Source organism: Somniosus microcephalus, chromosome 13 (assembly GCF_052327205.1).
Source record: "Somniosus microcephalus isolate GS21.2 chromosome 13, FLI_Smic_1.0, whole genome shotgun sequence".
In the NCBI taxonomy this organism is placed as follows: domain Eukaryota; kingdom Metazoa; phylum Chordata; class Chondrichthyes; order Squaliformes; family Somniosidae; genus Somniosus; species Somniosus microcephalus.
Window position 1 is genome coordinate 75,512,636 of NC_140999.1, and position 23,552 is coordinate 75,536,187.

Genomic DNA, 23,552 nt, shown 5'->3' on the forward strand with positions numbered 1-23,552 from the left:
CCCATGCTCTCTGAAAAGGGAGACCCCTCAATGCACTTCCAACAAGTAGAACAGGCAGCCGGTGTTAACGGCTGTGATGATGAAGAGAAAGCCAAAATGTTGCTTTTCTCTGTGGATAGCAAGCTCTATCAGACCCTTTCAGATGAGGCTAAGAGAGAGCAGAAGGGTTTTGAGGACCTGAAGGAGGAAATACTGGAAGCCATGGGTGCGAAAGACGGCAATCCATTTGATCATGTAGGGAAAACCCTGCAGAAGGAAGGGGAGACCCCATAGGCATTTGCAGACAGGCTGTGGCCAGTCTACAACAGCGCATGTACAGGGGGACAAAATAGGGCACAACTGAACTAGCGGCAGCAGACCCAATGGCTTCATTGCCTGGTGTCCAATTGCCTACCCCAGATAAAAGTAAAAGCTGATACTTGGTTTGACCACCGAAACCCCCTAGTAACCGAAGAGACTGTAACCCGGCAGCTCATGGTAGCATATAGGAACAGGAGGAATAGTGAGACCCCCCAGCAAAAGGGTAAAGTCCACGAGGTTAAACCTGGGGCTCAATATAAGAAAGAGTGGCGCCAGGAGGGGAGCCATCCCTCCCAGAACAAGGTCACTTGTTACAAGTGCAGGGAGGATGGCCACTGGCGCAGGGATTGTAAAAAGCCTGGGAGAGACGATAAAGCCAGGACCCCCGCAGCCCCAACTCAGAAGGCAGAGACAGAAACTCCTCCCAGGACAGTCGAGTCCGTCTTGGAGTCGATAAAATCTTTCCTCAGGGCCAATCAGGGAAAGGTAGCAGCCATCAGTGGTGCTGCAGCCCCTTCGCCCACCTCTACCTCCCCACAATGACTGGCCGGTAGGCTGGCCAAGGAGGGTGCATGAGCAGGCACTTTCTGGGACCCATATGAGTCCGGGCCAGTGGCAGCGATTACAGGCAGGGATGGGACACAGGGAAAATCAGGAAAATTGTATAAATCTGACAACACAATTTCAAGTTCACAGCCTGTAAAGACGGGCGCTGTGGCTTGTTTCCAGGGGAAAGTTGTCCAGCCCACAAATTGGGACACTTCCCTGCCCCAGTGGAACCTAAGTTTTGGCCAAAGTTTAAATTTGAACAAGTTATGTGGCTCAGAAACAGAGGAACAGCAACCTGAGATTAGAAACCTGCAGGCTGCTGCAAATCCATTCACAGAGACTGCTCACGCAGGCACGGTTCCCCAGCCCATGACCCAAGCGGCTCCTTTTCAGTTTTCCCACGCAGGCGCAGTCGCGCACCTGAGGGGAGAGGTTTCCCAACACCGGGTTCGCACAGGCGCAGTCGTGGACTCAGAACCCCCAGCGACTCCTTTTCTCTGTGAGGCCGAGCACGCAGGCGCAGTCGGCCATTTAAAGGTCCCCGCTTCCCAATCTATATGCGCAGGCACAGTAGCCTGCTTGGAAGACCCAGCGGTTCTTCCTACCCTTTTCAGCCAAATCAAATGCGCAGGCGCAGTTGCCTGCAGGACCCCAGCGGCTCCTCTTCGGTTTTCCAGCACAGGCGTAGTCGCCTGTTTGAAGACAGAGGCTTCACAGCCTCTGCTGCGGGACTCCAGGGAGGAGAAACTGAACTGGACCAGCCGTATAAATACAGTGGCTACAAGAGCAGGCCAGAGGCTGGGAATTCTGCGGCGAGTGTCTCACCTCCTGACTCCCCAAAGCCTTTCCACCATCTACAAGGCACAAGTCAGGAGTGTGATGGAATACTCTCCACTTGCCTGGATGAGTGCAGCTCCAACAACACTCAAGAAGCTCGACACCGTTCAGGATTAAGCAGCCCGCTTGATTGGCACTCCATCCACCACCTTCAACATTCACTCCCTCCACCACTGGTGCACTGTGGCTGCAGTGTGTACCATCTACAAGATGCACTGCAGCAACTCGCCAAAGCTCCTTCAACAGCACCTTCCAAACCCGCGACCTCTACCACTTAGAAGGACAAGGGCAGCAGATGCATGGGAACATCACCACCTACAAATTCCCCTCCAAGCCACACACCATCCTGACTTGGACCTGTATCGCTGTTCCTTCACTGTCGCTGGGCCAAAATCCTGGAACTCCCTTCCTAACAGCATTGTGGGTGTACCTACACCATATGGACTGCAGCGGTTCAAGAAGGCAGCTCACCACAATCTTCTCAAGGGCAATTAGGGATGGGCACTAAATGCAGGCCTAGCCAGCCAGCGACGCCCACATCCCATCAATGAATAATAAAAATTTAAAAAAATTTAAGATTCGCGCAGGCGCAGTTGCCTGCGGGACCCCAGCGGCTCCTCTTCGGTTTTCCCGCGCAGGTGCCATCGCCAGTTTGAAGACAGAGGCTTCACAGCCTCTGCTGCGGGACTCCGGGGAGGAGATTCACGCAGGCGCAGTTGCCTGCGGGACCACAGCGGCTCTTTCTCAGTTTTTTCATGCAGGCGCAGCCGCCTGTTTGGATACAGAGGCTTCACAGCCTCTGCCACGGGATTCCAGGGAGGAGATTCACGCAGGCGCAGCCACCTGTTTAAAGGAACAAGCTTCCCAGCCCACTTCTAGAGTGGTCCCCCCCCCATGATGTGGGACCCTGGGGTGGCAGGGATAGCAATTCCTCTTGCAGGGGAGTTGGTACCAGGTTTTGGACCTGGAGAGGACGTTTTTCAGCCATCAGCAGCGGGTGTTGAGGCAATACCTGCCCCCAGCACAGGAGTGGGTAGGGAAAGGGAGACAAACCCGGAGTACCGGCAGGCTGCCAGGTATATTATACAGTCCGGGCTGTTTGCACCAGGGGGAGAAGGTTCCCAGCCAGCTAGGGCTGTGACCCAGGCTCAGGGTCCGCCAGCCAAAGTTTCCCCCTCAGAGATGCCCCTCAGAAGGTCTCAGCGGGTCCGCAAGCCCAAGAAAAGATGGTCACCAGAGTACCTGCCACAGAGAGCAATCTCCCAAGCCCGGGAGGAAACCGAACACAGGTGTCCCGAATCAGCAGCCATAAGCTGCAAGGGACCAGAAGCAGAAGGCAGTCCAGCTTCGCTGCAGGCAGCAGTAATCTGCGACAGTGTCAGAGATTAGCCTGGCCGTCCGGAGACGGGCGGCATTTGTATTATAGCTTTGGTTTGATTATAATTTTGATTATAGCGTGCTTTTAAGGTGAATTTTAAGTTTAGAATTAACATTTTGTAGTTTTGAGTTTAAATTTAAAGTTTAAGTTTACAAGTATGCCAAATGCTTTTATTTTGGTCCAAGTTCGAGGGACCCGACCATGTCTCCACCTAAGGCAGCAGGTCAGTGAGAGACCTGTCTGCATGTCCTTTTAAGTTTTTACAGGAGAGTGGACCAAGGAGCAGCCCTGTTCGCCTAGCCCGAGCTGGACATCGAATGAAGATATGGATACAGAATGTTGGGGATCACCTCGCCACTGGACAAATCCAAGAGGAGACCCTGCAGCGACCTTCAGGGGAAACCGGACAGGGTCCGGAGAAACTTGTCATCTCCTCCTACACGGAAGAGATGACACAGCTGGGTGGGGCACGGCCCCCAACCCAGCACTATCCTGACCGAAGTTCACTTGCGGGAGACCTCGCTGTTGAGTCATGGTGGGGAAGCGCGGGCGCCTTGTCAGATAGGGACACGTTCCCCGGGAGTGGGTGGTGATGGCCTGGGAAAGATTGTAAAGGGGAGGGGGAGACCCAAGAGTCACGTGTGTGCGTTCAGGGAAGGGAGAAACTCACCCGGGGCCCACGGGAAAAGTTAGAGTGTAAGTGTGGCTGGGGAGGATGAGTGGGTGGCCGGATCTGGGATCCAATTTTGAGTGTGGGGCCAGGGAGAGCCGCCACACAGGCACCCATCATTCTCTCCAGCCAGTCGAGGGAAGACGGGAGGGGGAGGGACTGGGAGTCGTGATCCCATACTCCCCGGTCTCGGTCTGTGCCAAGGTAAATTAAACATGAGGGGTACGCCACCTCCACAAAGGGACAAGGGAACAGCTCGGGGCTGGTGGAGCAGACTGTTCTGTAAAATCCATTCTTCTGTTTTTAAAAGGTTTAAGACCATTCAAGGGGGGGTGGAAGGAACATTTACTGCCCGGGTGGGAGGAGCAATACCCACTCGAATTTCGCGACCCATCATTGGCACGTGATGGTCAGGGTTTATTTAAGCATGTTGTTAAACAAGATTTCTTTTTTGTATTTTGTTACAGCTCCAAGCTGAGCAGAGGCATAGGACCCTCTCCATGCTTGGGATCATTTTGTGACAACTACAAGCTGAGCAGAGGCGTAGGACCCTCTCCATGCTTGGGATCATTGTGATTACATTGTATAACCAAGATTGCAAAATGTTGTAATATGTTATAATATAACGAGTGATACAGGGGTATGAGACCCCTACAGTGTAAATTGATGTATCTGTAGGTGCCTACCGTACCACGGTTTTTTCTCAAATTTGAGGGGAATAGACAGGTTGGGGGATCAATGGTAGGTAGCTATTATGTAAATACAGGGGATGGTTGTTTGTCGGGGGTCAGAAAATTTGCTCACTTCTTTGAGTGGATACTACAAGCAAGTTGGAAGTATCCAAAGGGAGAAATGTAAGGGTTCACAAAAAATCCTCTCAGCCCCGAAGATACTGGAGGTATTAATCTACATCATGGACAGAGACTGTGCGTGACTTTAAATTGCCTCTGGGTTGGACAATGTTATAAAACGTGCCCAGAACCGCAAAAGGCTGCGTTGCAGCACGTGGACAACACCGGAATCGAGGAACTTCGTGGAAAAATTTGCACACTTTAAGTACATGTTATTAATAAAATTGTTCCCTGGAGTTTGGTAAATTACAAAGGGGTTTAAAAATGGCCGTCAGAAAAGCATGGCCGAGACAATGGGGCTTAGAAAAGCAGCTAGCAGCTTGTAGTATGTCTGTGAGAAAGACCTACCGATCAAAGGGGGTTTCCTTTCTCTACAGAAGCAATCGATGTTTGTTTATTGACATAAGGGATTATCCACTTTGGTTGCAGTTATGCTGACCGCAGGACAATAGGCTTCTGTTTGCCTAGCAATTCAACTCCATTCAGAACCTCTTACACACAATGAGACACATCAAAACTCTGGAAAAGGACTTTTGAAAGAGAACAGTTTGGAATGAATGGGTTTTGAATCACCCATTATTCAGGTGTGTCCCCTTTGGTTAGCCCAGAAACTCCGGATGTAGGCGGGAACACTTCGGCCCCAGAATGTAGACACATTCAAACCACTCCAAGCTTTATTTGAATCAGCCAATCACAGCCTCTCTCTTGTGTATTCGAACTTTTCGGCGTGAATTTTGCACACAGACCCTTTCAGCGCCAAACAGCAGGAGCTCGCAGGATATAAAGATAGCTCCCGAGAAGCTATCTCTCTCTTATTTCCTTGGACCACAGGTGAGCAGGTTTCTGACTCCTCAGCAAGGCAATCTAGTAAGGAGTTAAAGGGGGGTGGTATTTTAAGGGAAATTGCTAAGATTGTTTAATTAACATTGTAGCCATTTATCCCTCGTTTTGCCGTCTGTCTTCCCCCATTTAAGCAATTGTACAGTGATTACTAAAATTGTGTGGTGTAGTTTTCTTTAGTGTAATAAAAGTTGATTTTCTCACATCCAGACCAGTTGTCCATTTTAATATATCATTAATTATAAGTCCTCCAGTCAGAACTGGAAGGGTGGGTTTAGCGATTCGAAACCGCTGTTTGGGATTGGTCAGAGTGTAGTAGCAAAAGGTTGCCTGACCAGGTGAATTACCGTAAACCAGGTAAAGGCAGGTAAATTACCGTAAACCCCAGAAAGGATGCCCCCCTACACCAGGAAAGGCATATAGGCTCCCATCCTACCCAGGAAAGGCATCTCGGCCCCCGGCCTACCCAGGAAAGGCATCTTGGGCCCCGGCTTACCCAGGTAAGATAGCAGCCCTGGCCTACCTCGGAAGGGCATGTCGGCCCTTGTCTTCAGGTACATCTTGGTGCTTCTCTTGCTTCGGACCCGATTGGCGTTGTAGCCCAGCTTATTGCAGCGATTCTTGCGGCAGTTCAGACACATCCCTTTCTCGAAAGATCTGTGGTTGCTACAACGATACGCCATGCACGGTTGATCCTTGTACAATAGGGAATCGATGAATAAATGGATCGAGCGTTCGTGCTCACACTTCACAGCTTCAGAAAATGCTGTGGGAAGAAAAGAAAGAAAGACTTGCATTTATATAGTGCCTTTCATGGCTGCCGGATGTCTCAAAGCGCTTTACAGCCAATGAAGTACTTTTGGAGTGGAGTCACTGTTGTAATGTGGGAAACACAGCAGCCAATTTGGGCACAGCAAGGTCCCACAAACAGCAATATGAAAATGACTAGATAATCTGTTTTAGTGATGTTGATTGAGGGATAAATATTGGTTCCAGGACATTGGGGATAATTCCCCTGCTCTTCTTCTAAATAATGCAATGAGATCTTTTACATCCACCTGAGAGAGCAGGCGGGGCCTCGGCTTAACGTCTCACCCAAAAGACAGCCTCTCCGGCAGTGCAGCCCTCCCTCAGCACTGCACTGGAGTATCAGCCTAGCTTTATGTGCTCAATGTCCCGGGATTGGGACTTGAACCCCCAACCTTCTGACTCAGAGGCAAGTGTGCTGCCCATTTAAAAAAATATATACTTTATTGAACCTTAAGAACATTTACAACATCGTGATCATTTCATTGTATGATACAAATCAATTCCACCGCTCTGCACAGCCATTCCGCCACCACATTTTAACATCAAAACCTGAAGTTTAATTTGTCTCCTGTAACATATATTAATCAATTGTACTTTAAAAATTGGTTGTAAAATACTATCCTTAAAATCCTTTCTGAATAAAACATCCACAGAGCCTTATAATGATCTTTTAGCTTATATTTAAAATACTCTTTTAGATTGATTCTTCTCCCCTTAAAAAACAGAGCATTCCTTCTTTGCACAATCTCGAATCTAGCCAAACTGAACATTAAATTAATTGCCGCTCCGCTAGACTCAGGCAGACTCTACTGCAATCCCCATCTCAAAATTGAGTTCCACAGGATTCCCATTCTTGCTCTTCGGTCCCCACCCAGCAAAAAAGCTTCACACAACTGTCGAACATAGTACTTAAAGTCATTTAACTGCGGACATAACACCAGTAAATGGGACAGAGTCTCATCCCGTGTCCCACACACTGGGCAAGTTGCCGCCTCCACTCGTCCAATCTTGCACAAGACCGTCATGGTAAAAATCCAGTTGTGAGCCAATTTGAAATCCAGTTCAATCCATTCTGGACATTTAAAATTCGCCCACACTCCCTTCCAAATCCTATTGAAGTCCAGCTGTGGGTATATACTCTGCCAAAACTCCTGACCAGCAGGTGTCTTGAATCTCCATTCTCTAAATACCTCATAGAAATCTCGAGTATTACAGTTGTCAAATTGGACCAACTCTCCCACTTTCTCCAGTACAAAGCTTGGAAAAGCAGGACGCATTTTACTTCCTTTGGAGATTTCGCATTTATTTCTTCCATCCAATCCTGTGGTATTGCCCTCACAATCTTCTCATATGTGATTCCTATTGCTTTTTCCTCTACCTCCTGATCCTCCTCCCACACCATGTCCCTCACTATCGCTTCCGGCAACCAACCTGGAATTACCTCGTATAATACATCTTTCACAGATATAATCCCAGCTTTTATAAAAGCTTGATTAAATAAAACCTCTCCTTCGATATTGACCCACCTGTTCAAAAATAAGGGCTGTTCTAAAAATTCCTCAGCCCCCTTGGGCATAAACTGCTCACTTTTTAAAAATTGGGCCCAAGTCTCTACAACCCTCTTATAAAACCTAGGGAGAAGTTTAATCGATTTCAAAAGCATATTATTGTATTCCATATACAATATCCCCTGCATAACTACAGAAAATGCTGGAAAAACTCAGCAGGTCAGGCAACATCCATGGAGAGAAATTTGAGTTGACGTTTTGGGTCGAACCCTTCTTCAAAACTGGAAAGAAATGAAAATAGATCGAAGGCAGGGCTGCGATCGGACAAAAGAATTAAAAGAAACAAAAGAAGTAAAAGAGACAATAAAAGGTATTCGAAGCTAGACGAGATGGTAATAGGCTGAGATTAGGTGTGAAGTGTACTGGCAGGGCAAGAGATAGCTGCCAGGTGTGAGAGAGAAACAAAAGGAAAGGAGGGCGGGGGGAAAGGAGCGGAAAAATTACGAGAAAAAATGTAATAGGGGCCGAGGTTATGATCTGAAATTGTTGAACTCGATATTGAGTCCGGAAGACTGCAGAGTGCCTAATCGGAAATTGAGTTGCTGTTCCTTGAGTTTACGTTGAGCTTCCGTGAAACAATACAAGAGGGCAAGGACGGTGATGTCCGAGTGGGAATGGAGCGGTGAATTAAAATGACAGGCGACCGGAAGCTCGGGGTCACCCTTACGGACTGAACGGAGGTGTTCCGCAAAGCGGTCACCCAATCTGCGTTTGGTCTCTCCAATGTAGAGGAGACCGCATCGTGAGCAGCGAATACAGTATACTAGATTGCGAGAAGTACAAGTAAATTGCTGTTTCACCTGGAAGGGGTGTTTGGGGCCCTTGACAGTGGGAAGGGGGGGAGGCATAGGGGCAGGTGTTACATCTCCGCTTGCACGGGAAGGTGCCAGGCGAAGGGGAAGGGCTGTTAGGGGTGATAGAGGAGTGGACTAGGGTGTCTCGGAGGGAGCGGTCCCTACGGAATGCTGAAAGTAGGGACTGCCCCCTCTGAGACACCCTAGTCCACTCCTCTATCACCCCTAACAGCCCTTCCCCTTCGCCTGGCACCTTCCTGTGCAAGCGGAGGAGATGTAACACCTGCCCCTATACCTCCCCCCCTTCCCACTGTCAAGGGTCCCAAACACCCCTTCCAGGTGAAACAGCAATTTACTTGTACTTCTCGCAATCTAGTATACTGTATTCGCTGCTCACGATGCGGTCTCCTCTACATTGGGGAGGCCAAACGCAGATTGGGTGACCGCTTTGCGGAACACCTCCATTCAGTCCGTAAGGGTGACCCCGAGCTTCCGGTTGCCTGTCATTTTAATTCACCGCTCCATTCCCACTCGGATCTCACCTTCCTTGGCCTCTTGTATTGTTCCACGGAAGCTCAACGTAAACTCAAGGAACAGCACCTCATCTTCCGATTAGGCACTCTGCAGCCTTCCGGACTCAATATCGAGTTCAACAATTTCAGATCATAACCTCGGCCCCTATTACATTTTTTCTCGTAATTTTTCCACTCCTTTCCCCCCGCCCTCCTTTCCTTTTGTTTCTCGCTCACACCTGGCAGCTATCTCTTGCCCTGCCAGTACACTTCACACCTAATCTCAGCCTATTGCCATCTCGTCTAGCTTCGAATACCTTTTATCGTCTCTTTTACTTCTTTTGTTTCTTTTAATTCTTTTGTCCGATCACAGCCCTGCCTTCGATCTATTTTCTTTTCTTTCCAGTTTTGAAGAAGGGTTCGACCCGAAACGTCAACTCAAATTTCTCTCCACGGATGTTGCCTGACCTGCTGAGTTTTTCCAGCATTTTCTGTTGTTATTTCGGATTTCCAACATCTGCAGTATTTTGCTATCGTACAATATCCCCTGCCCTCCTATCCCACTTCGTTTCAAAAAATGCTCAAAACAACTCTTCCAAAAACTTGTATTTGACTTCTGAAGAAATCTCTTCACCCATTTGATTCTAAAGGATTTTTTCTTCAAATCAATATCTGGGAAATTGAGTCCTCCCTGATTTCTCCGTCCAATTATGGTATTGTAAGCCACCAAGGCTGGTTTCCCTTCCCATAAAAACCTCACAGAAGCCTCTCGGATGGACTTTTCTGCCCACTCAGGAATATCCTCCACCGTCAATAAGTACCATAGCTTAGATAGCAGGAGAGCAGGCACCACTGTTGCTCTTCCTTGCACTTTCAACCACCTTCTTTCCCATCTTCCCAAAATCTTTTTAATTTTCATAACCTTTGGTTCCCAATTTAATCGATCCACTTCATCCCTGTCTTTCTTGCACCCCATATGCACCCCCAGAACTTCCAAAACCTCCACCACCTTAAAGGGACATTCCTCCATCCCTTCCCCCCTACCCCTCCCTGCAACCAGGCATTGGGACTTACTATAATTCACTCTGGCTCCTGAAGCTCTACAATATTCCTCCACTACATCCATAGCTTTCCTCACTGACTCCCCATTTCTCAATGTTAAGATTGTGTTATCTGCATATTGGTGTATCACCGACACCAGCCCAGAACTAGGGACCACAATCCCAACTACACCTTGTTTCTTTCGCATCATGTAACCTAATGGTTCTGCTACCAATGTGTACAACAATGGGGACAGGGGACAACCCTGTCTCACTGATCTCTGTATCGGAAAATACTTGGATAAAAAACCATTACATTTAACACAGCTAAATATGATTGAACAAAAATCCTTATCCACTGAATGAAATTTTCCTTGAAACCAAATGCTTCCAAAACCTTCAATAAAAACTCATGAGAGACCCTATCAAAGGCTTTCTCTTGATCTATCTTTAATATATAAGCCTCCCTCCCACTCTCTTCTATGAGCTCTATCGCATCTCGGATTGAGAACACAGAGTCTGCGATGTCCCGGCCTATGACTCCATAGGACTGAGAGGGCAAAACTATCTGCGGTAACACTTCCTTCAAATGATTTGCCATAACCCTCACCAAGATCTTATAATCCACATTTAATAATGTGATGGGCCTCCAATTCTTCAGATCCCATCTATCCCCTTTACTTTTATAAGCTAAGCTTATGACACCTCTTCTCATAAATGGAGCCAGGCTTCCCTCAATTTTAATTTCCTTAAAAACTTCTAAGGACAATGGACTTAAAATCTCAAAAAATTCTTTGTAAAATTCTGCACTTAGTCCATCGGACCCTGGGCTTTTCCCCCCCTTCATTCCACTTATTGCTACTTTTATTTCCGCTAATCCTACTTCTTTGTCACACATGCTTCTCTCATCCTCCTTTAAACCCTCTTCAATAAAAGCAGTAACCTTCTCCATCGCCAAATTGGAAATGTCTTCTTTTGTATATAACTCTTGATAAAAGCTGCTAGCCGCCTCTAAAATCTCCCCACTTTCATGAATGATCTTCTCCCCAACCTTCAACTCTTCAATTAACGATAATCTCTGTCGCAGCTTCTCTTGCTCTAGAAAATATCTAGTGCATATTTCGCCCTCCAATGCATCTCTAGCCTTTGCACAGAGAATGGCCCCCTTGCATTTTTCAGCTTGCAATAATTCCCACTCTTCCTTTAGCACCAGGAACTTAGGCTCTGCTCCTTTATCCCCTCCGTCAACTGCTTTACAGACATCCGTAAACCTTTTGTTTATATTCTCTTCTCGACGCCGGTTAGCTGCCGCCCTCTTTTTCCCATAACGTACCAAAAAAACTTTTACCTCATATTTGAAATTGTCCCACCAAACTCTTCTTTCTTTCAAGAACAAAGGTTCCTTCCGAGCATTCTTTATTATATTTATAATCCCTTCTTTATAAGCAATTTCTTTCAGGTATTGATTGTTTAAAATCCACACCCCTGAACCGATCTTAACTCTGCTGTTCCTAATTCTAAGAACCAAAGCCGAGTGATTACTAAGAAATACTTTTTTATAATAAATCTCCATCACCTCTGAACTTAACCCTTCCCGCATTAACACAAAATCTATTCGGCTCTGTTTTAAAACATCACCCACCCAACCTGACCTGGAGAACTCCCTTTTTATGGGGTTCCGGTCCCTCCATAAGTCTCTCAAATTTAAATTTGCCATCATTTTTACAATCGTCCCTCTGGAGTTATCATCCTTAAAGGTCATCTGGGCTGAAATGTCCAGCCGAGATAAAAATACATTAAAATCCCCCACTATACAAGGATTTTCCACCTCTGCCACTTCAGTGAATAACCCCAGAAAAAACTCGCGACGCTTGCAATGGTCGTTCGGTGCATAGATATTAAAGAGATCGCAATTAAATCCCTCCATTTTTACCCTTAGCCGTAAAAATCTCCCCTCAGTGTCCTTGTCCACCAAGGCAACATTCTCTTTCATGGACGGACTCACCAAAACAGCCACCCCTCTACGGTTATTGTTTGCACAACTTGCAAACACCTCGCCCTTCCAAACCTTCTGAACTCTTTCTAGGATATCCTCATCCCAAAAGGTTTCTTGCAGACACAAGTCCGTACCTTTAAAACCCTGTAACAACCGCTGCAATTTCTTCTCAACCCTCAGTCCATTCACATTAATCTAGACCAATGTAATCATGGCTCCAAAGAAGGGAAGTATGCCTGATAATCTCCCCATCATTTAATCTCTGGCCCTTCCCTCCTCACATGCTGCTTCCCAACTTTTCGGCCAGCTGTTGCTTTTTCCTGCAGCCTCCGACTTTTTCACCTCCTGTTTGAACCTTCCCTGCTGTTTCAGCCTCTTCTTTGCATTAAGTTTGGGCCCAGGAGCTGCCCTTTCTCCCTCCTTCTGCCCCTCACTAACCTTTCCCTTTCCACATGATACCACCCCACCCCCGATTTCCATGTCTCTGTCCCCCTCTAATTCCTCACTCTCAAGCTCTTCTGCAACCCTCTGTGCCTGCTCCCCGTCAGATACATAATCCTGTTCCCCATCAGATACATCATCTCCCATAGTCTTCCTCCTATCGCGGTTTCTCCGACTGTGCCGCTCCCTTCGACCTCATATCCACCTCTGACCCTTGCTCCCTGATCCTTCTCTCTATGGGACAATGGCGCACCTATATTGTTCCCTTCTGGCGTCTTTGTCTCGCCGATCCCGTCCTGCTGCCCCTTTAAAGCTCCTGCCTCTTGCACCCTCTCCTTGTCTTGCCCCCTCCTGCTCACTGAGATGTCTGACTCCCCGTCTTTCTTTGGAGTACTTACATTTACCATGCACCCCGCTCCTGCCTCCTCTCCCCCCGTGGACACCAGATTCTTTAGGGAGAGCTGAACCGTATTAAGGCTCGAGTCTGCACTCGACCCTTGCTGCCCGCTGCTGTCTTTGTTCTTTTCCACTGTACTTGGTGTGTTTTCCACCATCTCCATCCTGTTCTCTGCTCCGCAATTTTCTGCCTCTTCCTGTGCTCTTTTCTCCTTCAATCTACCAGCCGTGTCCTCCGACTGCTCCACTCCTCCGGCCGTTCCACTCACATCTCCTGCTCCTGCTCCTTCTCCCATCTCCTCATCACTCATCGAGCTTCCTTCTGCCTCACGCTCACAGCGGGTGGGGCCTTTGTGGCACACCCCACAGCTCGTATCTCCTTATCCTCGCACTGAACCACCACCGTGTTTTCTTTTCCAAACCTCCTGGGGTCCCGGCCCAAATCTTTGGGCCTTTTTCTTTCCCTTCCAACCACAGTTTCTTCCCTAATTAAATTCCTCTTGGGAACACTGTCCTCTGAGGGGCCCGGCACCCCAGACCCCTCAGCAGACATCTGGCTGTTTTTGTGGGCCAAAAAGGCCCTAAAACCTGAAAACAAAAACCCCAAAACCCACCACCAACTTTTTACAAACTCACTCCAACTCCCTGCTGCAATCAGGCAACCAGTGACACCTGGTTCACTCCTAGCCCCTCCCACCTAGAGAGTGCCGCCCACTGAGCCACAGCTGACGCTGACGAGAGGCAGATGTTGAATAAATCCTGCTTACTTTGTGCTACGTGCCGGAGTTACAAATTCGGCTCTGCCACAGGTATCAACATAGGTTCTGTGGTGTTAGTCACTCCCTTAAGTTGTCTGGACCACTTGCTTCAGTATACACATTGGGGCAGTAATTCGGGTCGGGGGCTTGCCGCGCGTGCAAGCCCCCTATCTGCACTTACCCGACACGCCTGCCGGTCACCTCCAGGGATGCCTGGAATTCCATTTTGAAACTGAAGAATCCCGGGCAGCGTCTGACGTCACGCCGCCCAGGAGTGCAGCCAGCGCGAAGCCTGGAGCGCGCTGTGCAAGTGAGACACGCCCGTTGAGGTCTCAGTTTAAAAGGACACGCCCCCAATGCTTCTCACAAGCTGCAAAGCATTTTTACATGTAGAGCAGCATTTTAAATAGGTTTTCTGTATTTTTAAGAAGCTTTTGGTAACTTTTATAAACTATTAAAAACGTTTAAATTATTTTGAAGAATCTGAAGTAGTTTTAAACAGAATTAAAGCGATTTCAGGACTTTTAAAAGCCCTGAAAGCATTTTTTTCATTCCATTTATTTAATTAGCAACGTCGTCATCGTACGTGTCTTCACACTGTTCCCTTTGGGGAACGGTATGAAGTGGTGGAAGGATTTCTGGCCATGATTAATGCTCCTTCTGTGACCGTAACCATCTTTGTACCAGCCATTAGGGTGGTTAGTCCTATGGCGGGAGGGTTTTACGGGCTCCCACAACCTATACGAGGAGGGGGTGCCACCCACAGCCATGGACGCAAATATCCCACTGGATGTCTACCCAGAATTTAGAGCTGGAGCTCCGACTCCACTTGCTGGGACTGTCTGGAGCGGGGTTTGAAACCCTACGCCGTGTGGCCCAGTGGCGGGGATGCTACCGCTACGCCAAAGGCCCACTCAGATTAGCAACGTGAAATGGCTGGAATGAGCACAATTCACGGCATTAAAAGAACTCACAATTGAACTGATGATGACCTCAGCAATCTCCTCAATGAAGTGGAGGTGCAGCGCCTGCTCATCATTGGCAATGAGAAGTCCAAGGCGCCGGAAAAAGGACAGATGATAGCTTGGTCTTTCAAGTGGCAGCATAGGGCTCCAGTCACGGGGAGGGAAAAGGTGCAGGAAACGTAAGGGTGTCATCTTTTGCGTGGAGTGGGCCTTTTGCGTAGCGGTAAGCATCTCCGCCGCTGGGCCAGAAGGAGTAGGGTTTCGAACCCCGCTCCAGCCAGTCCCGGCAAGTGTAGTCGGAGCTCCAACTATAAATTCTGGGTGGACAGCCAGCGGGATACTTGCGTCCGCGGGTGTGGGTGGCCCCCCCCCTCGGATGGGTTGTGGGAGCCCGTAAAACCCTCGCGCCATAGGACTAACCACCCTAATGGCTGGTATGAAGATGGTTATGGTCACAGAAGGAGTGTTAACGTGGCCAGAAATCCTTCCACCACTTCATACAGTTCCCGAAAGGGAACAGTGTGAGGATACGTACGATGATGACCTCTTGCGCAATGCACCTCCTTGGGCCCTCAGTCGCAGATGCGAGAGGGCAAATCGTGCAATTGTTAAATTTTTCATTTTATTGACATGTAAAATGTTGGCCCAGTAATTCCGTTCCAAACGAGTGAGTACGGTCGGGGTACTCACGCGTCTGGCCGGAGGAAATGCCGGTTTTCAGCATGCGGGGAAAACCGGCATTCCCTGTCCTCTGAACGAAGGGGTTCAGAGGCAAAACGCGTGCGATTGTACAGGCAGCGCGTGCGCAGTAAAATTCGCCGGTTTCATTCATGCTTTCAGTGAGGTTAAGTCCTTACAACTTACACATGAAAAAAGCATGAGTACAGTTGCTCCAGAGGCTGCGGAGGAAGATATTTTTTATCGTGGAGCTTCTGAAAGGCAATATTTTTGTTTGGGAAAGGGAGGAAAGTTATTTTAAGAAATGCTGAGGTAAGTTTTAAAGTTTATTTTTGTTTTTTAAAACGGGTTTTCAGTACTGTAGGTAGAAGGATCAATTGTGGCTATGTGAATTGAATTTGCTGTGTTTATTAAATGTAAAAATGACTCCAACATTTTTAAGAAAGAAACTTTTCATCAGTAATATATTCTTTTAAGTAATTATGTATGTATGTCTGTATATATTCCTTTGCGTGTATGTATATATTCCTTTACTTATTTGTATGAATGTATGTATTTAATTATGACTTTCAGAGAAAGTAACTTATTGGAAAATCATAATTAAAAACATACATTCATACACATAAGTAAAGGAATATAAAACATACATACATATACGTAAAGGAATATATACGAACATGCATACATAATTACTTATTACTGATGAAAAGTTTCTTTCTTAAAAGTGTTGGAAATGTTACATTACTCATTTTAGAACACTCATTTTCACATTCAATTCACACAGCCACAATTGCTCCTTCTACCTACAGTACTGAAAACCTGTTTAAAAAAAAAAATTAAACTTTAAAACTTACCTCAGCATTTCTTAAAATAACTTTCCTCCCTTTCCCAAGAAGCTCCACGGTAAAATATATCTTCCTCCGCAGCCTCTGGAGCAACTTTACACATGCTTTTTTCAAGTGTAACTTGTAAGGACTTAACCTCACTGAATCCATGAATGAAATCGATGAAGTTCACTGCGCAAGCGCTGCCTGTGCAGTCGCACGCGCTGTGCCTCTGAAACCCTTCGTTCAGAGGACTGGAAATGCCGGTTTTCCCCGCATGCGCTGTGCATGCTGAAAACCGGCATTTCCTCCGGCCAGACGCGTGAGTACCCCGACCGTACTCACGCGTTTGGAACGGAATTACTGGGCCATTAACTCCTACTGTCCTCTGTCTGCTATTGTGGTAGCAGGGCAATGAAACTCCCTTGTGATCTGGACTGGATCTCCATGTCTTAAGCATGTATACTCTTAGGAACAGGAGGAAGCCATTCAGCCCCTTGAGCCTGCTTCACCATTCAATTAGGTCATGGCTGATCTGTACGTCAAATTCATCTACCTGCCTTTAATCCATAGACCTGATATCTTTACCTAACAAAAATCTGTCGATCTCAGTTTTGAAAGCTGCAATTGTCCCCCAGCATCCACAGCCTTTTGAGGAGAGTGTTCCAGATTCCCACTACCCTTGATCTGGATTCCAGATCCAGAGGAAATAGTTTCTCTCTATCTACCCGATTGAATACTGTGGCAACAAGAGCATAAATACTGTGGCAACAAGAGCAGGTCAGAGGCTGGGTATTCTGTGGTGAGTGTCTCACCTCCTGACTCCCCAAAGCCTTTCCACCATCTACATGGCACAAGTAAGGAGTGTGATGGAATACTCCCCACTTGCCTGGATGAGCGCAGCTCCAACAACACTAAAGAAGCTCGACACCATCCAGGACAAAGCAACCCACTTGATTGGCAACCCCATCCACCACCTTAAACATTCACTCCCTCCACCACCGGCGTACCGTGGCTGCAGTGTGGACCATCTACAAGATGCACTGCAGCAACTTGCCAAGGCTTCTTCGGCAGCACCTCCCAAACCTGTGACCTCTTCCACCTAGAAGGACAAGGGCAGCAGGCGCATGGGAACAACACCACCTCCAAGTTCCCCTCCAAGTCACACACCATCCTGACCAGAAGTATATCGCCATTCCTTCATCATCGCTGGGTCAAAATCCTGGAACTCCCTCCCTAACAGCACTGTGGGAGCACCCTCACCACACAGACTGCAGCGGTTCAAGAAGGCGGCTCACCACCAGCTTCTCAAGGGCAACTAGGGATGGGCAATTAATGCTGGCCTTGCCAGCAATGCCCACATCCCATAAACGAATTTTTAAAAATCCCTTTATTATTTGAAACACCTTGATTAGATCACCCCTCAATCTTCTAAACTCAACGGAATCTAAGCCAATTTATGCAACCTGTCCTCATTATTTAACCCCATATAAGCCTGGCAAAAGTGGACCAAGTTAACACTGGGTGAGACATCATTTGGTTTTGCTCATAAGCTGCTTTATTTCACGGTAACTAAAATATATAGCACACCGGATATGCTGAAAGTCACTTGGTGCACTCAGCCCATGTTCTGCTTGCGTACTGCTACAGAAATAAAGAACACTTGTGGGGAGTTTCTTACTTAATCTAGAGAGAAAGTATAGTAATCTGGGATGTTATGATTAAGGTTATCCACCAGGTGGCGCTGTAGCCAATGCTGCTGTCAAGGGCAGAGGTTTGCTTCCTGTTAAGGTTAGAGATTTGCTTCCTGTCAAGGTCAGCAAAGGTGCAATGCCTGGATGCAAGCCTGCCTGGTTGTTTCACAGTCGTTTAATAAAGTACTCTTATTAATCCTAATACCTCGCCTCTTCGAGTCCTTGTCTCACTACATGGATTTATCACATTTGGCGACGAAGATAACTAAAGGACCCTGAATAAAGAAGAAAAGTCTGCCAGGACGTTTAAACAACAAAATTACGAGCTATGGTTAGCTGCCACGGTAGGAATGGTTTCCGCTTTTGATAGTCAAGCACAAACCTGGGAGGAATACTGTGAAGTGTTGGGTTATTTTTTCAAAGCAAATGAAATAAATGATGCCGGACAAAGGAAAGCCATTCTGCTTAGTTCAGTGGGAAGCCAAACCTACAGTTTGATGAAGAATCTGCTCAGTCCTGAAAAGCCTGGAGACAAATCATTTGTTGAATTAGTGGCCTTGCTAAAAGAACATTTCAACCCTAAGCCTAGTGAGATTGTACAGCGGTTCAAGTTTAATTCAAGGAACAGGAAAGAGGAAGAGAGTGTAATGGACTATGTAGCGGTATTGCGTAAATTAGCACAAGATTGCAATTATGGGAACAGCCTGAAGGAAATGCGGAGAGATAGGCTAGTTTGTGGATGACCGAATGTAGCGCAGATTATTATCCGAGACTGGGCTTACTTATGAAAAAGCATTGGAACTTGCTCAAGCCATAGAGACAGCGAACCGAGATGTAAAAGAAATACAGGGTTCAGACAGAGCTAATGCTACACAAGTTGCAGGTCAGGTTGTTGTGCACAAGTTGAACATGCATCAGAAACCACAACGTGAGCATGTGAAGGCATGTTATAGATGCAAGGGCGATCACCGGGCAAGTGAATGCCGGTTTCTGGAGGAAAAGTGCTACAAATGTGGGAAACAAGGACATATAAAACGAGCTTGCAGGGCGAAATCACCTGTGGAGTAATCCAACCCAAAAGGGGGAGGACAGCAAAACCAAGGGAGAGAAGCGAAAAAACATGGAGCACACCACATCAGCGGGGAAGCTGAGGAAGAAGAGGATATGTTCATAATGTATAGCATGTTAGAGAACATTCCAAAATTGGCTCCTATCACATTGCAACTGACAGTAAATGACTCTAAGGTGAACTTTGAAGTGGTTACAGGGTGTGGCGTGACCATACTGAACAAGGCAGAGTACTCAAAATTGTGGAACCATGCAAAAGTTCCAGAGTTAAAGCCTTGCTCCCTGCATCTTAAAACATATACAGGTGAACGAGTAGCGACATTAGGTACAGCTAATGTAACTGTGCAACACAGGGACATAGTGGAACAGCTACCTATAGTTATAGTATCAGGTACCGGACCAAACCTGTTAGGTCGGGGCTGGATAAAAGAACTTAAATTAGACTGGGGAGCAGTACATCAAATAGATGCGGGCAAACAGTTGACTTTGTAAGAAGTGTTGAGTGAACATGAGAATGTGTTCAAGGAGGAACTTGGCACATTTAATGGCCCACCAGCTAAGATGTATGTAGACAAGGAGGCGCCGCCAAGGTTTTTTAAACAACGACCTGTGCCTTATGCCATGAAGCCAAAGGTAGAGGCTGAGCTTGACTGTCTATTGAGAGAGAACATACTGGAGCCAGTGAAATGTTCGGAATGGGCAGCTCCCATAGTACCTGTTTTAAAACCGGACAATTCGGTAAGACTCTGTGGAGACTATAAATTGACAGTCAATTGGGTGTCCAAACTAGAGCAGTATCCAATTCCCAAAACAAAGGATCTCTTTGCAAACCTGGCTGGAGGAAAGAAATTCACAAAGTTGGATATGAGTCATGCCTACTTGCAGATTACACTGGATGACGAATCAAAGAAGTATGTCACCATAAATACACACAAGGGCTTGTTTACATATAACCGCTTACCGTTTGGTGTCTCATCTAGTCCAGCTACCTTCCAGAGGACAATCGAAGGTGTACTGCAAGGGATTCCACATGTTTCCATCTATCTGGATGACATTCTGGTGACGGGAAGAACCGACCAGGAGCATCTGAGCACTCTGAGAGAGGTACTACAGAGATTGGAGAGGGCAGGGTTCCGGCTCAAGAGGAGTAAGTGCACTTTCCTGGGGAATGAGGCAGTGTTCCTGGGACACAGAGTGGATGCCACCGGGCTCCACCCACTCAAGGAGAAGGTACAAGCACTGCAGGACGCCCCTGCTCCTACAAATGTGGCTGAGTTAAAAGCTTACCTGGGACTGCTGAACTATTATAACAGGTTATTACCAAACTTGTCAACTGTGTTAGCACCTCTTCACAAACTACTGCGCAAGGAGACACAGTGGCAGTGGGGAGAGGAGCAGGGGGTTTCATTTGAACAGTCCAAGAAACTGATGCTGTCCTCGGATGTGCTGGTTCACTACAATGCAGAGAAAGACATCATTCTCTCTTGTGATGCTTCACCTTACGGGGTGGGGGCAGTTCTTTCACACTGCATGGAAGATGGAACTGAAAGACCAATAGGGTTTATGTCCTGAACTCTAACACCAGCAGAAAAAAACTATTCCCAGTTAGACAAAGAGGGGTTAGCAGTAATGTTTGGGTTACAGAGGTTCCACAAGTACATATATGGCAGGAAGTTCACCACATGCACCGATCATAAACCTCTTCTCTCTCTTTTCAATGAAATGAAAGCAGTTCCACAGATGGTGTCACCCCAGATCCAGAGGTGGGCAGTGACGTTGAGGGCATATGAGTATGTCATCGTCTACAAGGCGGGCAAGTACCATGGGAACACAGATGCCTTGAGCCATCTTCTACTGCCAGGCACACCTATCTGTGCAGCTCCAGAGGACAGAGTTTTGATGTTGGAGGACACTGACACAGCACTTGTGACTGCAGAGCAAGTAAGAACATGGACAGGTAAAGATCCAGTACTGTCTAGAGTTCAAGAATATGTGGTGAGGGGATGGCCACAGCATCCGGAAGGGGCTGACTTCACACCCTACAGTGTCAGGAAAACAGAGCTGAGTGTGCAGGATGGTTGCGTGTTGTGGGGAGCACGAGTGATTATTCCACAGCCAGCACGGCAGTCTATCCTAGAGCAACTACATCAGTGTCATCCTGGGGTCTCACATGTGAAAGCCTTGGCTAGGAGTTACTTGTGGTGGCCAAAGCTAGATGAGGAGATAGAAAATCTAGTCAAGACCAGCGGCTCCTCTCCTCCCCTGGGAGTGGCCGGATAAACCATGGAGAATATTGCACTTAGATTATGTGGGTCCATTCATGGGGAAGATGTTCCTCATAATCATTGATGCACATTCCAAATGGATGGATGTTTATCCTGTAAATTCTGCTTCCGCCACTACTACTATAGACTGCCTGCGTCAGAGCTTCAGTAATCAAGGGCTACCGGAGATCGTGGTGAGTGGCAATGCCACTTGTTTTGTGAGTACAGAGACAAAAGAGTTCTTGAGAAAAAATGGCACAGTGCAGGTGACCTCGACTCCATATCATCCGTCCTCGAATGGACTTGCGGAGAGAGCCGTACAAACATTTAAGAAGATGATGAAAAAAAGTGCAGAAGGGAGTTTAGCAGCCAAAGTGTCACGGGTTCTGTTCAGCTACAGAATAACACCTCAATCCACCACAGGACTCTCTCCTGCTGAGATGTTATTAGGTCGTAGACTACGCTCCACTCTTGACCTTGCCCACCCAGACCTAAAAAGGAAAATGGAAAACAGACAAAACAAACAAAAAGAGAACCATGACAAACAAACAAAGAGCTGAAGTTTTGGAGAAGGAGATGCAGTCCTTACCAGGAATTTCAGTTATGGACCAAAGTGGATTCCTGGCTTCATCGACTCAATGACAGGTCCAGTATCATACAAGGTCATGTTGGGAGATGGTAGGGTAGTACGCAGACATGTAGATCAGATACTTCCCAGACAAGGGGAAATTGAAATGAAGGTTCCAGATGCAATGACTGAAGACAGGGTTGCCCCCAGTTATCCAAGTGCATCTGTGGAGCCACCACCAGGGACAGAGACAATTCCACAGGAACCTATTCGTCAAGAGGAAACCATCGTTGCAGAGTCAGATACTCTGAGCACTGCTCAGGAGCAGCTGGTGGCTTCACCACAAACAATCAGGGACTTTACTGTTAGACGTTCACAAAGGCCTCGCAAGCCACCAGAGAGATTGATACTGAACTGTTAGGTTCGTCAAGTATGGAACATGATGAATGGAGACTCCTTATGTGACCCTCAGGAATGGTTGTTTGTTAAGAAATTCATACTGAAATCTTAAGGAGGGAGGGATATAGTAATCTGGGATGTTATGATGAATGTTATCCACCAGGTGGTGCTGTAGCCAATGCTGCTGTCAAGGTCAGAGGTTTGCTTCCTGTTAAGGTCAGAGGTTTGCTTCCTGTCAAGGTCAGCAAAGGTGCAATGCCTGGATGCAAGCCTGCCTGGTTGTTTCGCAGTCATTTAATAAAGTACTCTTATTAATCCTAATACCTCGCCTCTTCGAGTCCTTGTCTCACTACATGGATTTATCACAGAAAGATTCAGTGTTGTCTCTGTCCTGTTGACTGGACAGAGTTTATTTCCTCCTCACATGCTTTCTGCTGTCTTGGCTGATTGATCTCAGGTGTGCTGATTCTTAAAAAGGCTCCCTTCAAAAACAACAAGGTGCCAGATGTCTTCCTGAGTGGGAAGAGATTGCTAGCAAAGGATCACTGCTCACGATGTGGTCTCCTCTACATTGGGGAGACCAAACGCAGATTGGGTGACCGCTTTGCGGAACACCTCCGTTCAGTCCGTAAGGGGCACCCCGAGCTCCCGGTGGCCTGTCACTTTAATTCACAGCCCCATTCCCACTCAGACCTCACCATCCTCGGTCTCTTGCATTGTTCCACGGAAGCTCAGCGTAAGCTCGAGGAACAGCACCTCATCTTTCGATTAGGCACTCTACAGCCCTCTGGGCTCAACATAGAGTTCAACAATTTCAGATCATAACCTCGGCCCCTATTTTTTTTAATCCACACTTTCGTCTGGCCTTTTTTCTTCCCTCCCACATGGCAGCCATTCATCATTCTGCCAGCGCCATTCACACTTCATCTTAAGCCATCCTTTGTTCCTTTACCTGTCCCATCACCACCTCCTCTGGCCTTCAATATCTCTTAATGTCTCTTTATTATCCTGATTTCTATCCTATCACTGACCTTCCCTTTTGCTCTTTCATCCCCTCCCCCTTTTCCCAGCCTCCAACTTGCTTTAAAATCTATTCCCTTTCCTGCTTTTTTCTAGTTCTGACGAAGGATCATCGACCTGAAACGTTAACTCTGTTTCTCGCTCCACGGATGCTGCCCTGGCCTGCTGAGTTTTTCCAGAATTTTCTGTTGTTATTTTCGATTTCCAGCATCCGCAGTATTTTGCTATCGTGCTAGCAAAGGAGCCATTGTTTAGGCTCTGTGCAAAACAACTGCCTATCTGCATTTAAATACCTCTTGCATGCCTATGGTGGTCAACCCAGCAAGGGGCTG

General features: G+C 47.1%; 1 protein-coding gene across 6 annotated transcripts in view; it reads right to left on the bottom strand.

Annotated features, from left to right (window-relative positions):
- Positions 1-23,552, bottom strand: part of LOC147108425 (lipoprotein lipase-like) — a 389,032-nt gene that overhangs the window by 352,167 nt on the left and 13,313 nt on the right. For all 6 annotated transcript variants that reach the window (XM_086005048.1, XM_086005046.1, XM_086005050.1 and 3 more), the window contains exon 6: positions 5,949-6,191. In XM_086005048.1, the coding sequence (XP_085861174.1) occupies positions 5,949-6,191 (243 nt within the window). The remainder of the gene's footprint in view (positions 1-5,948; positions 6,192-23,552) is intronic.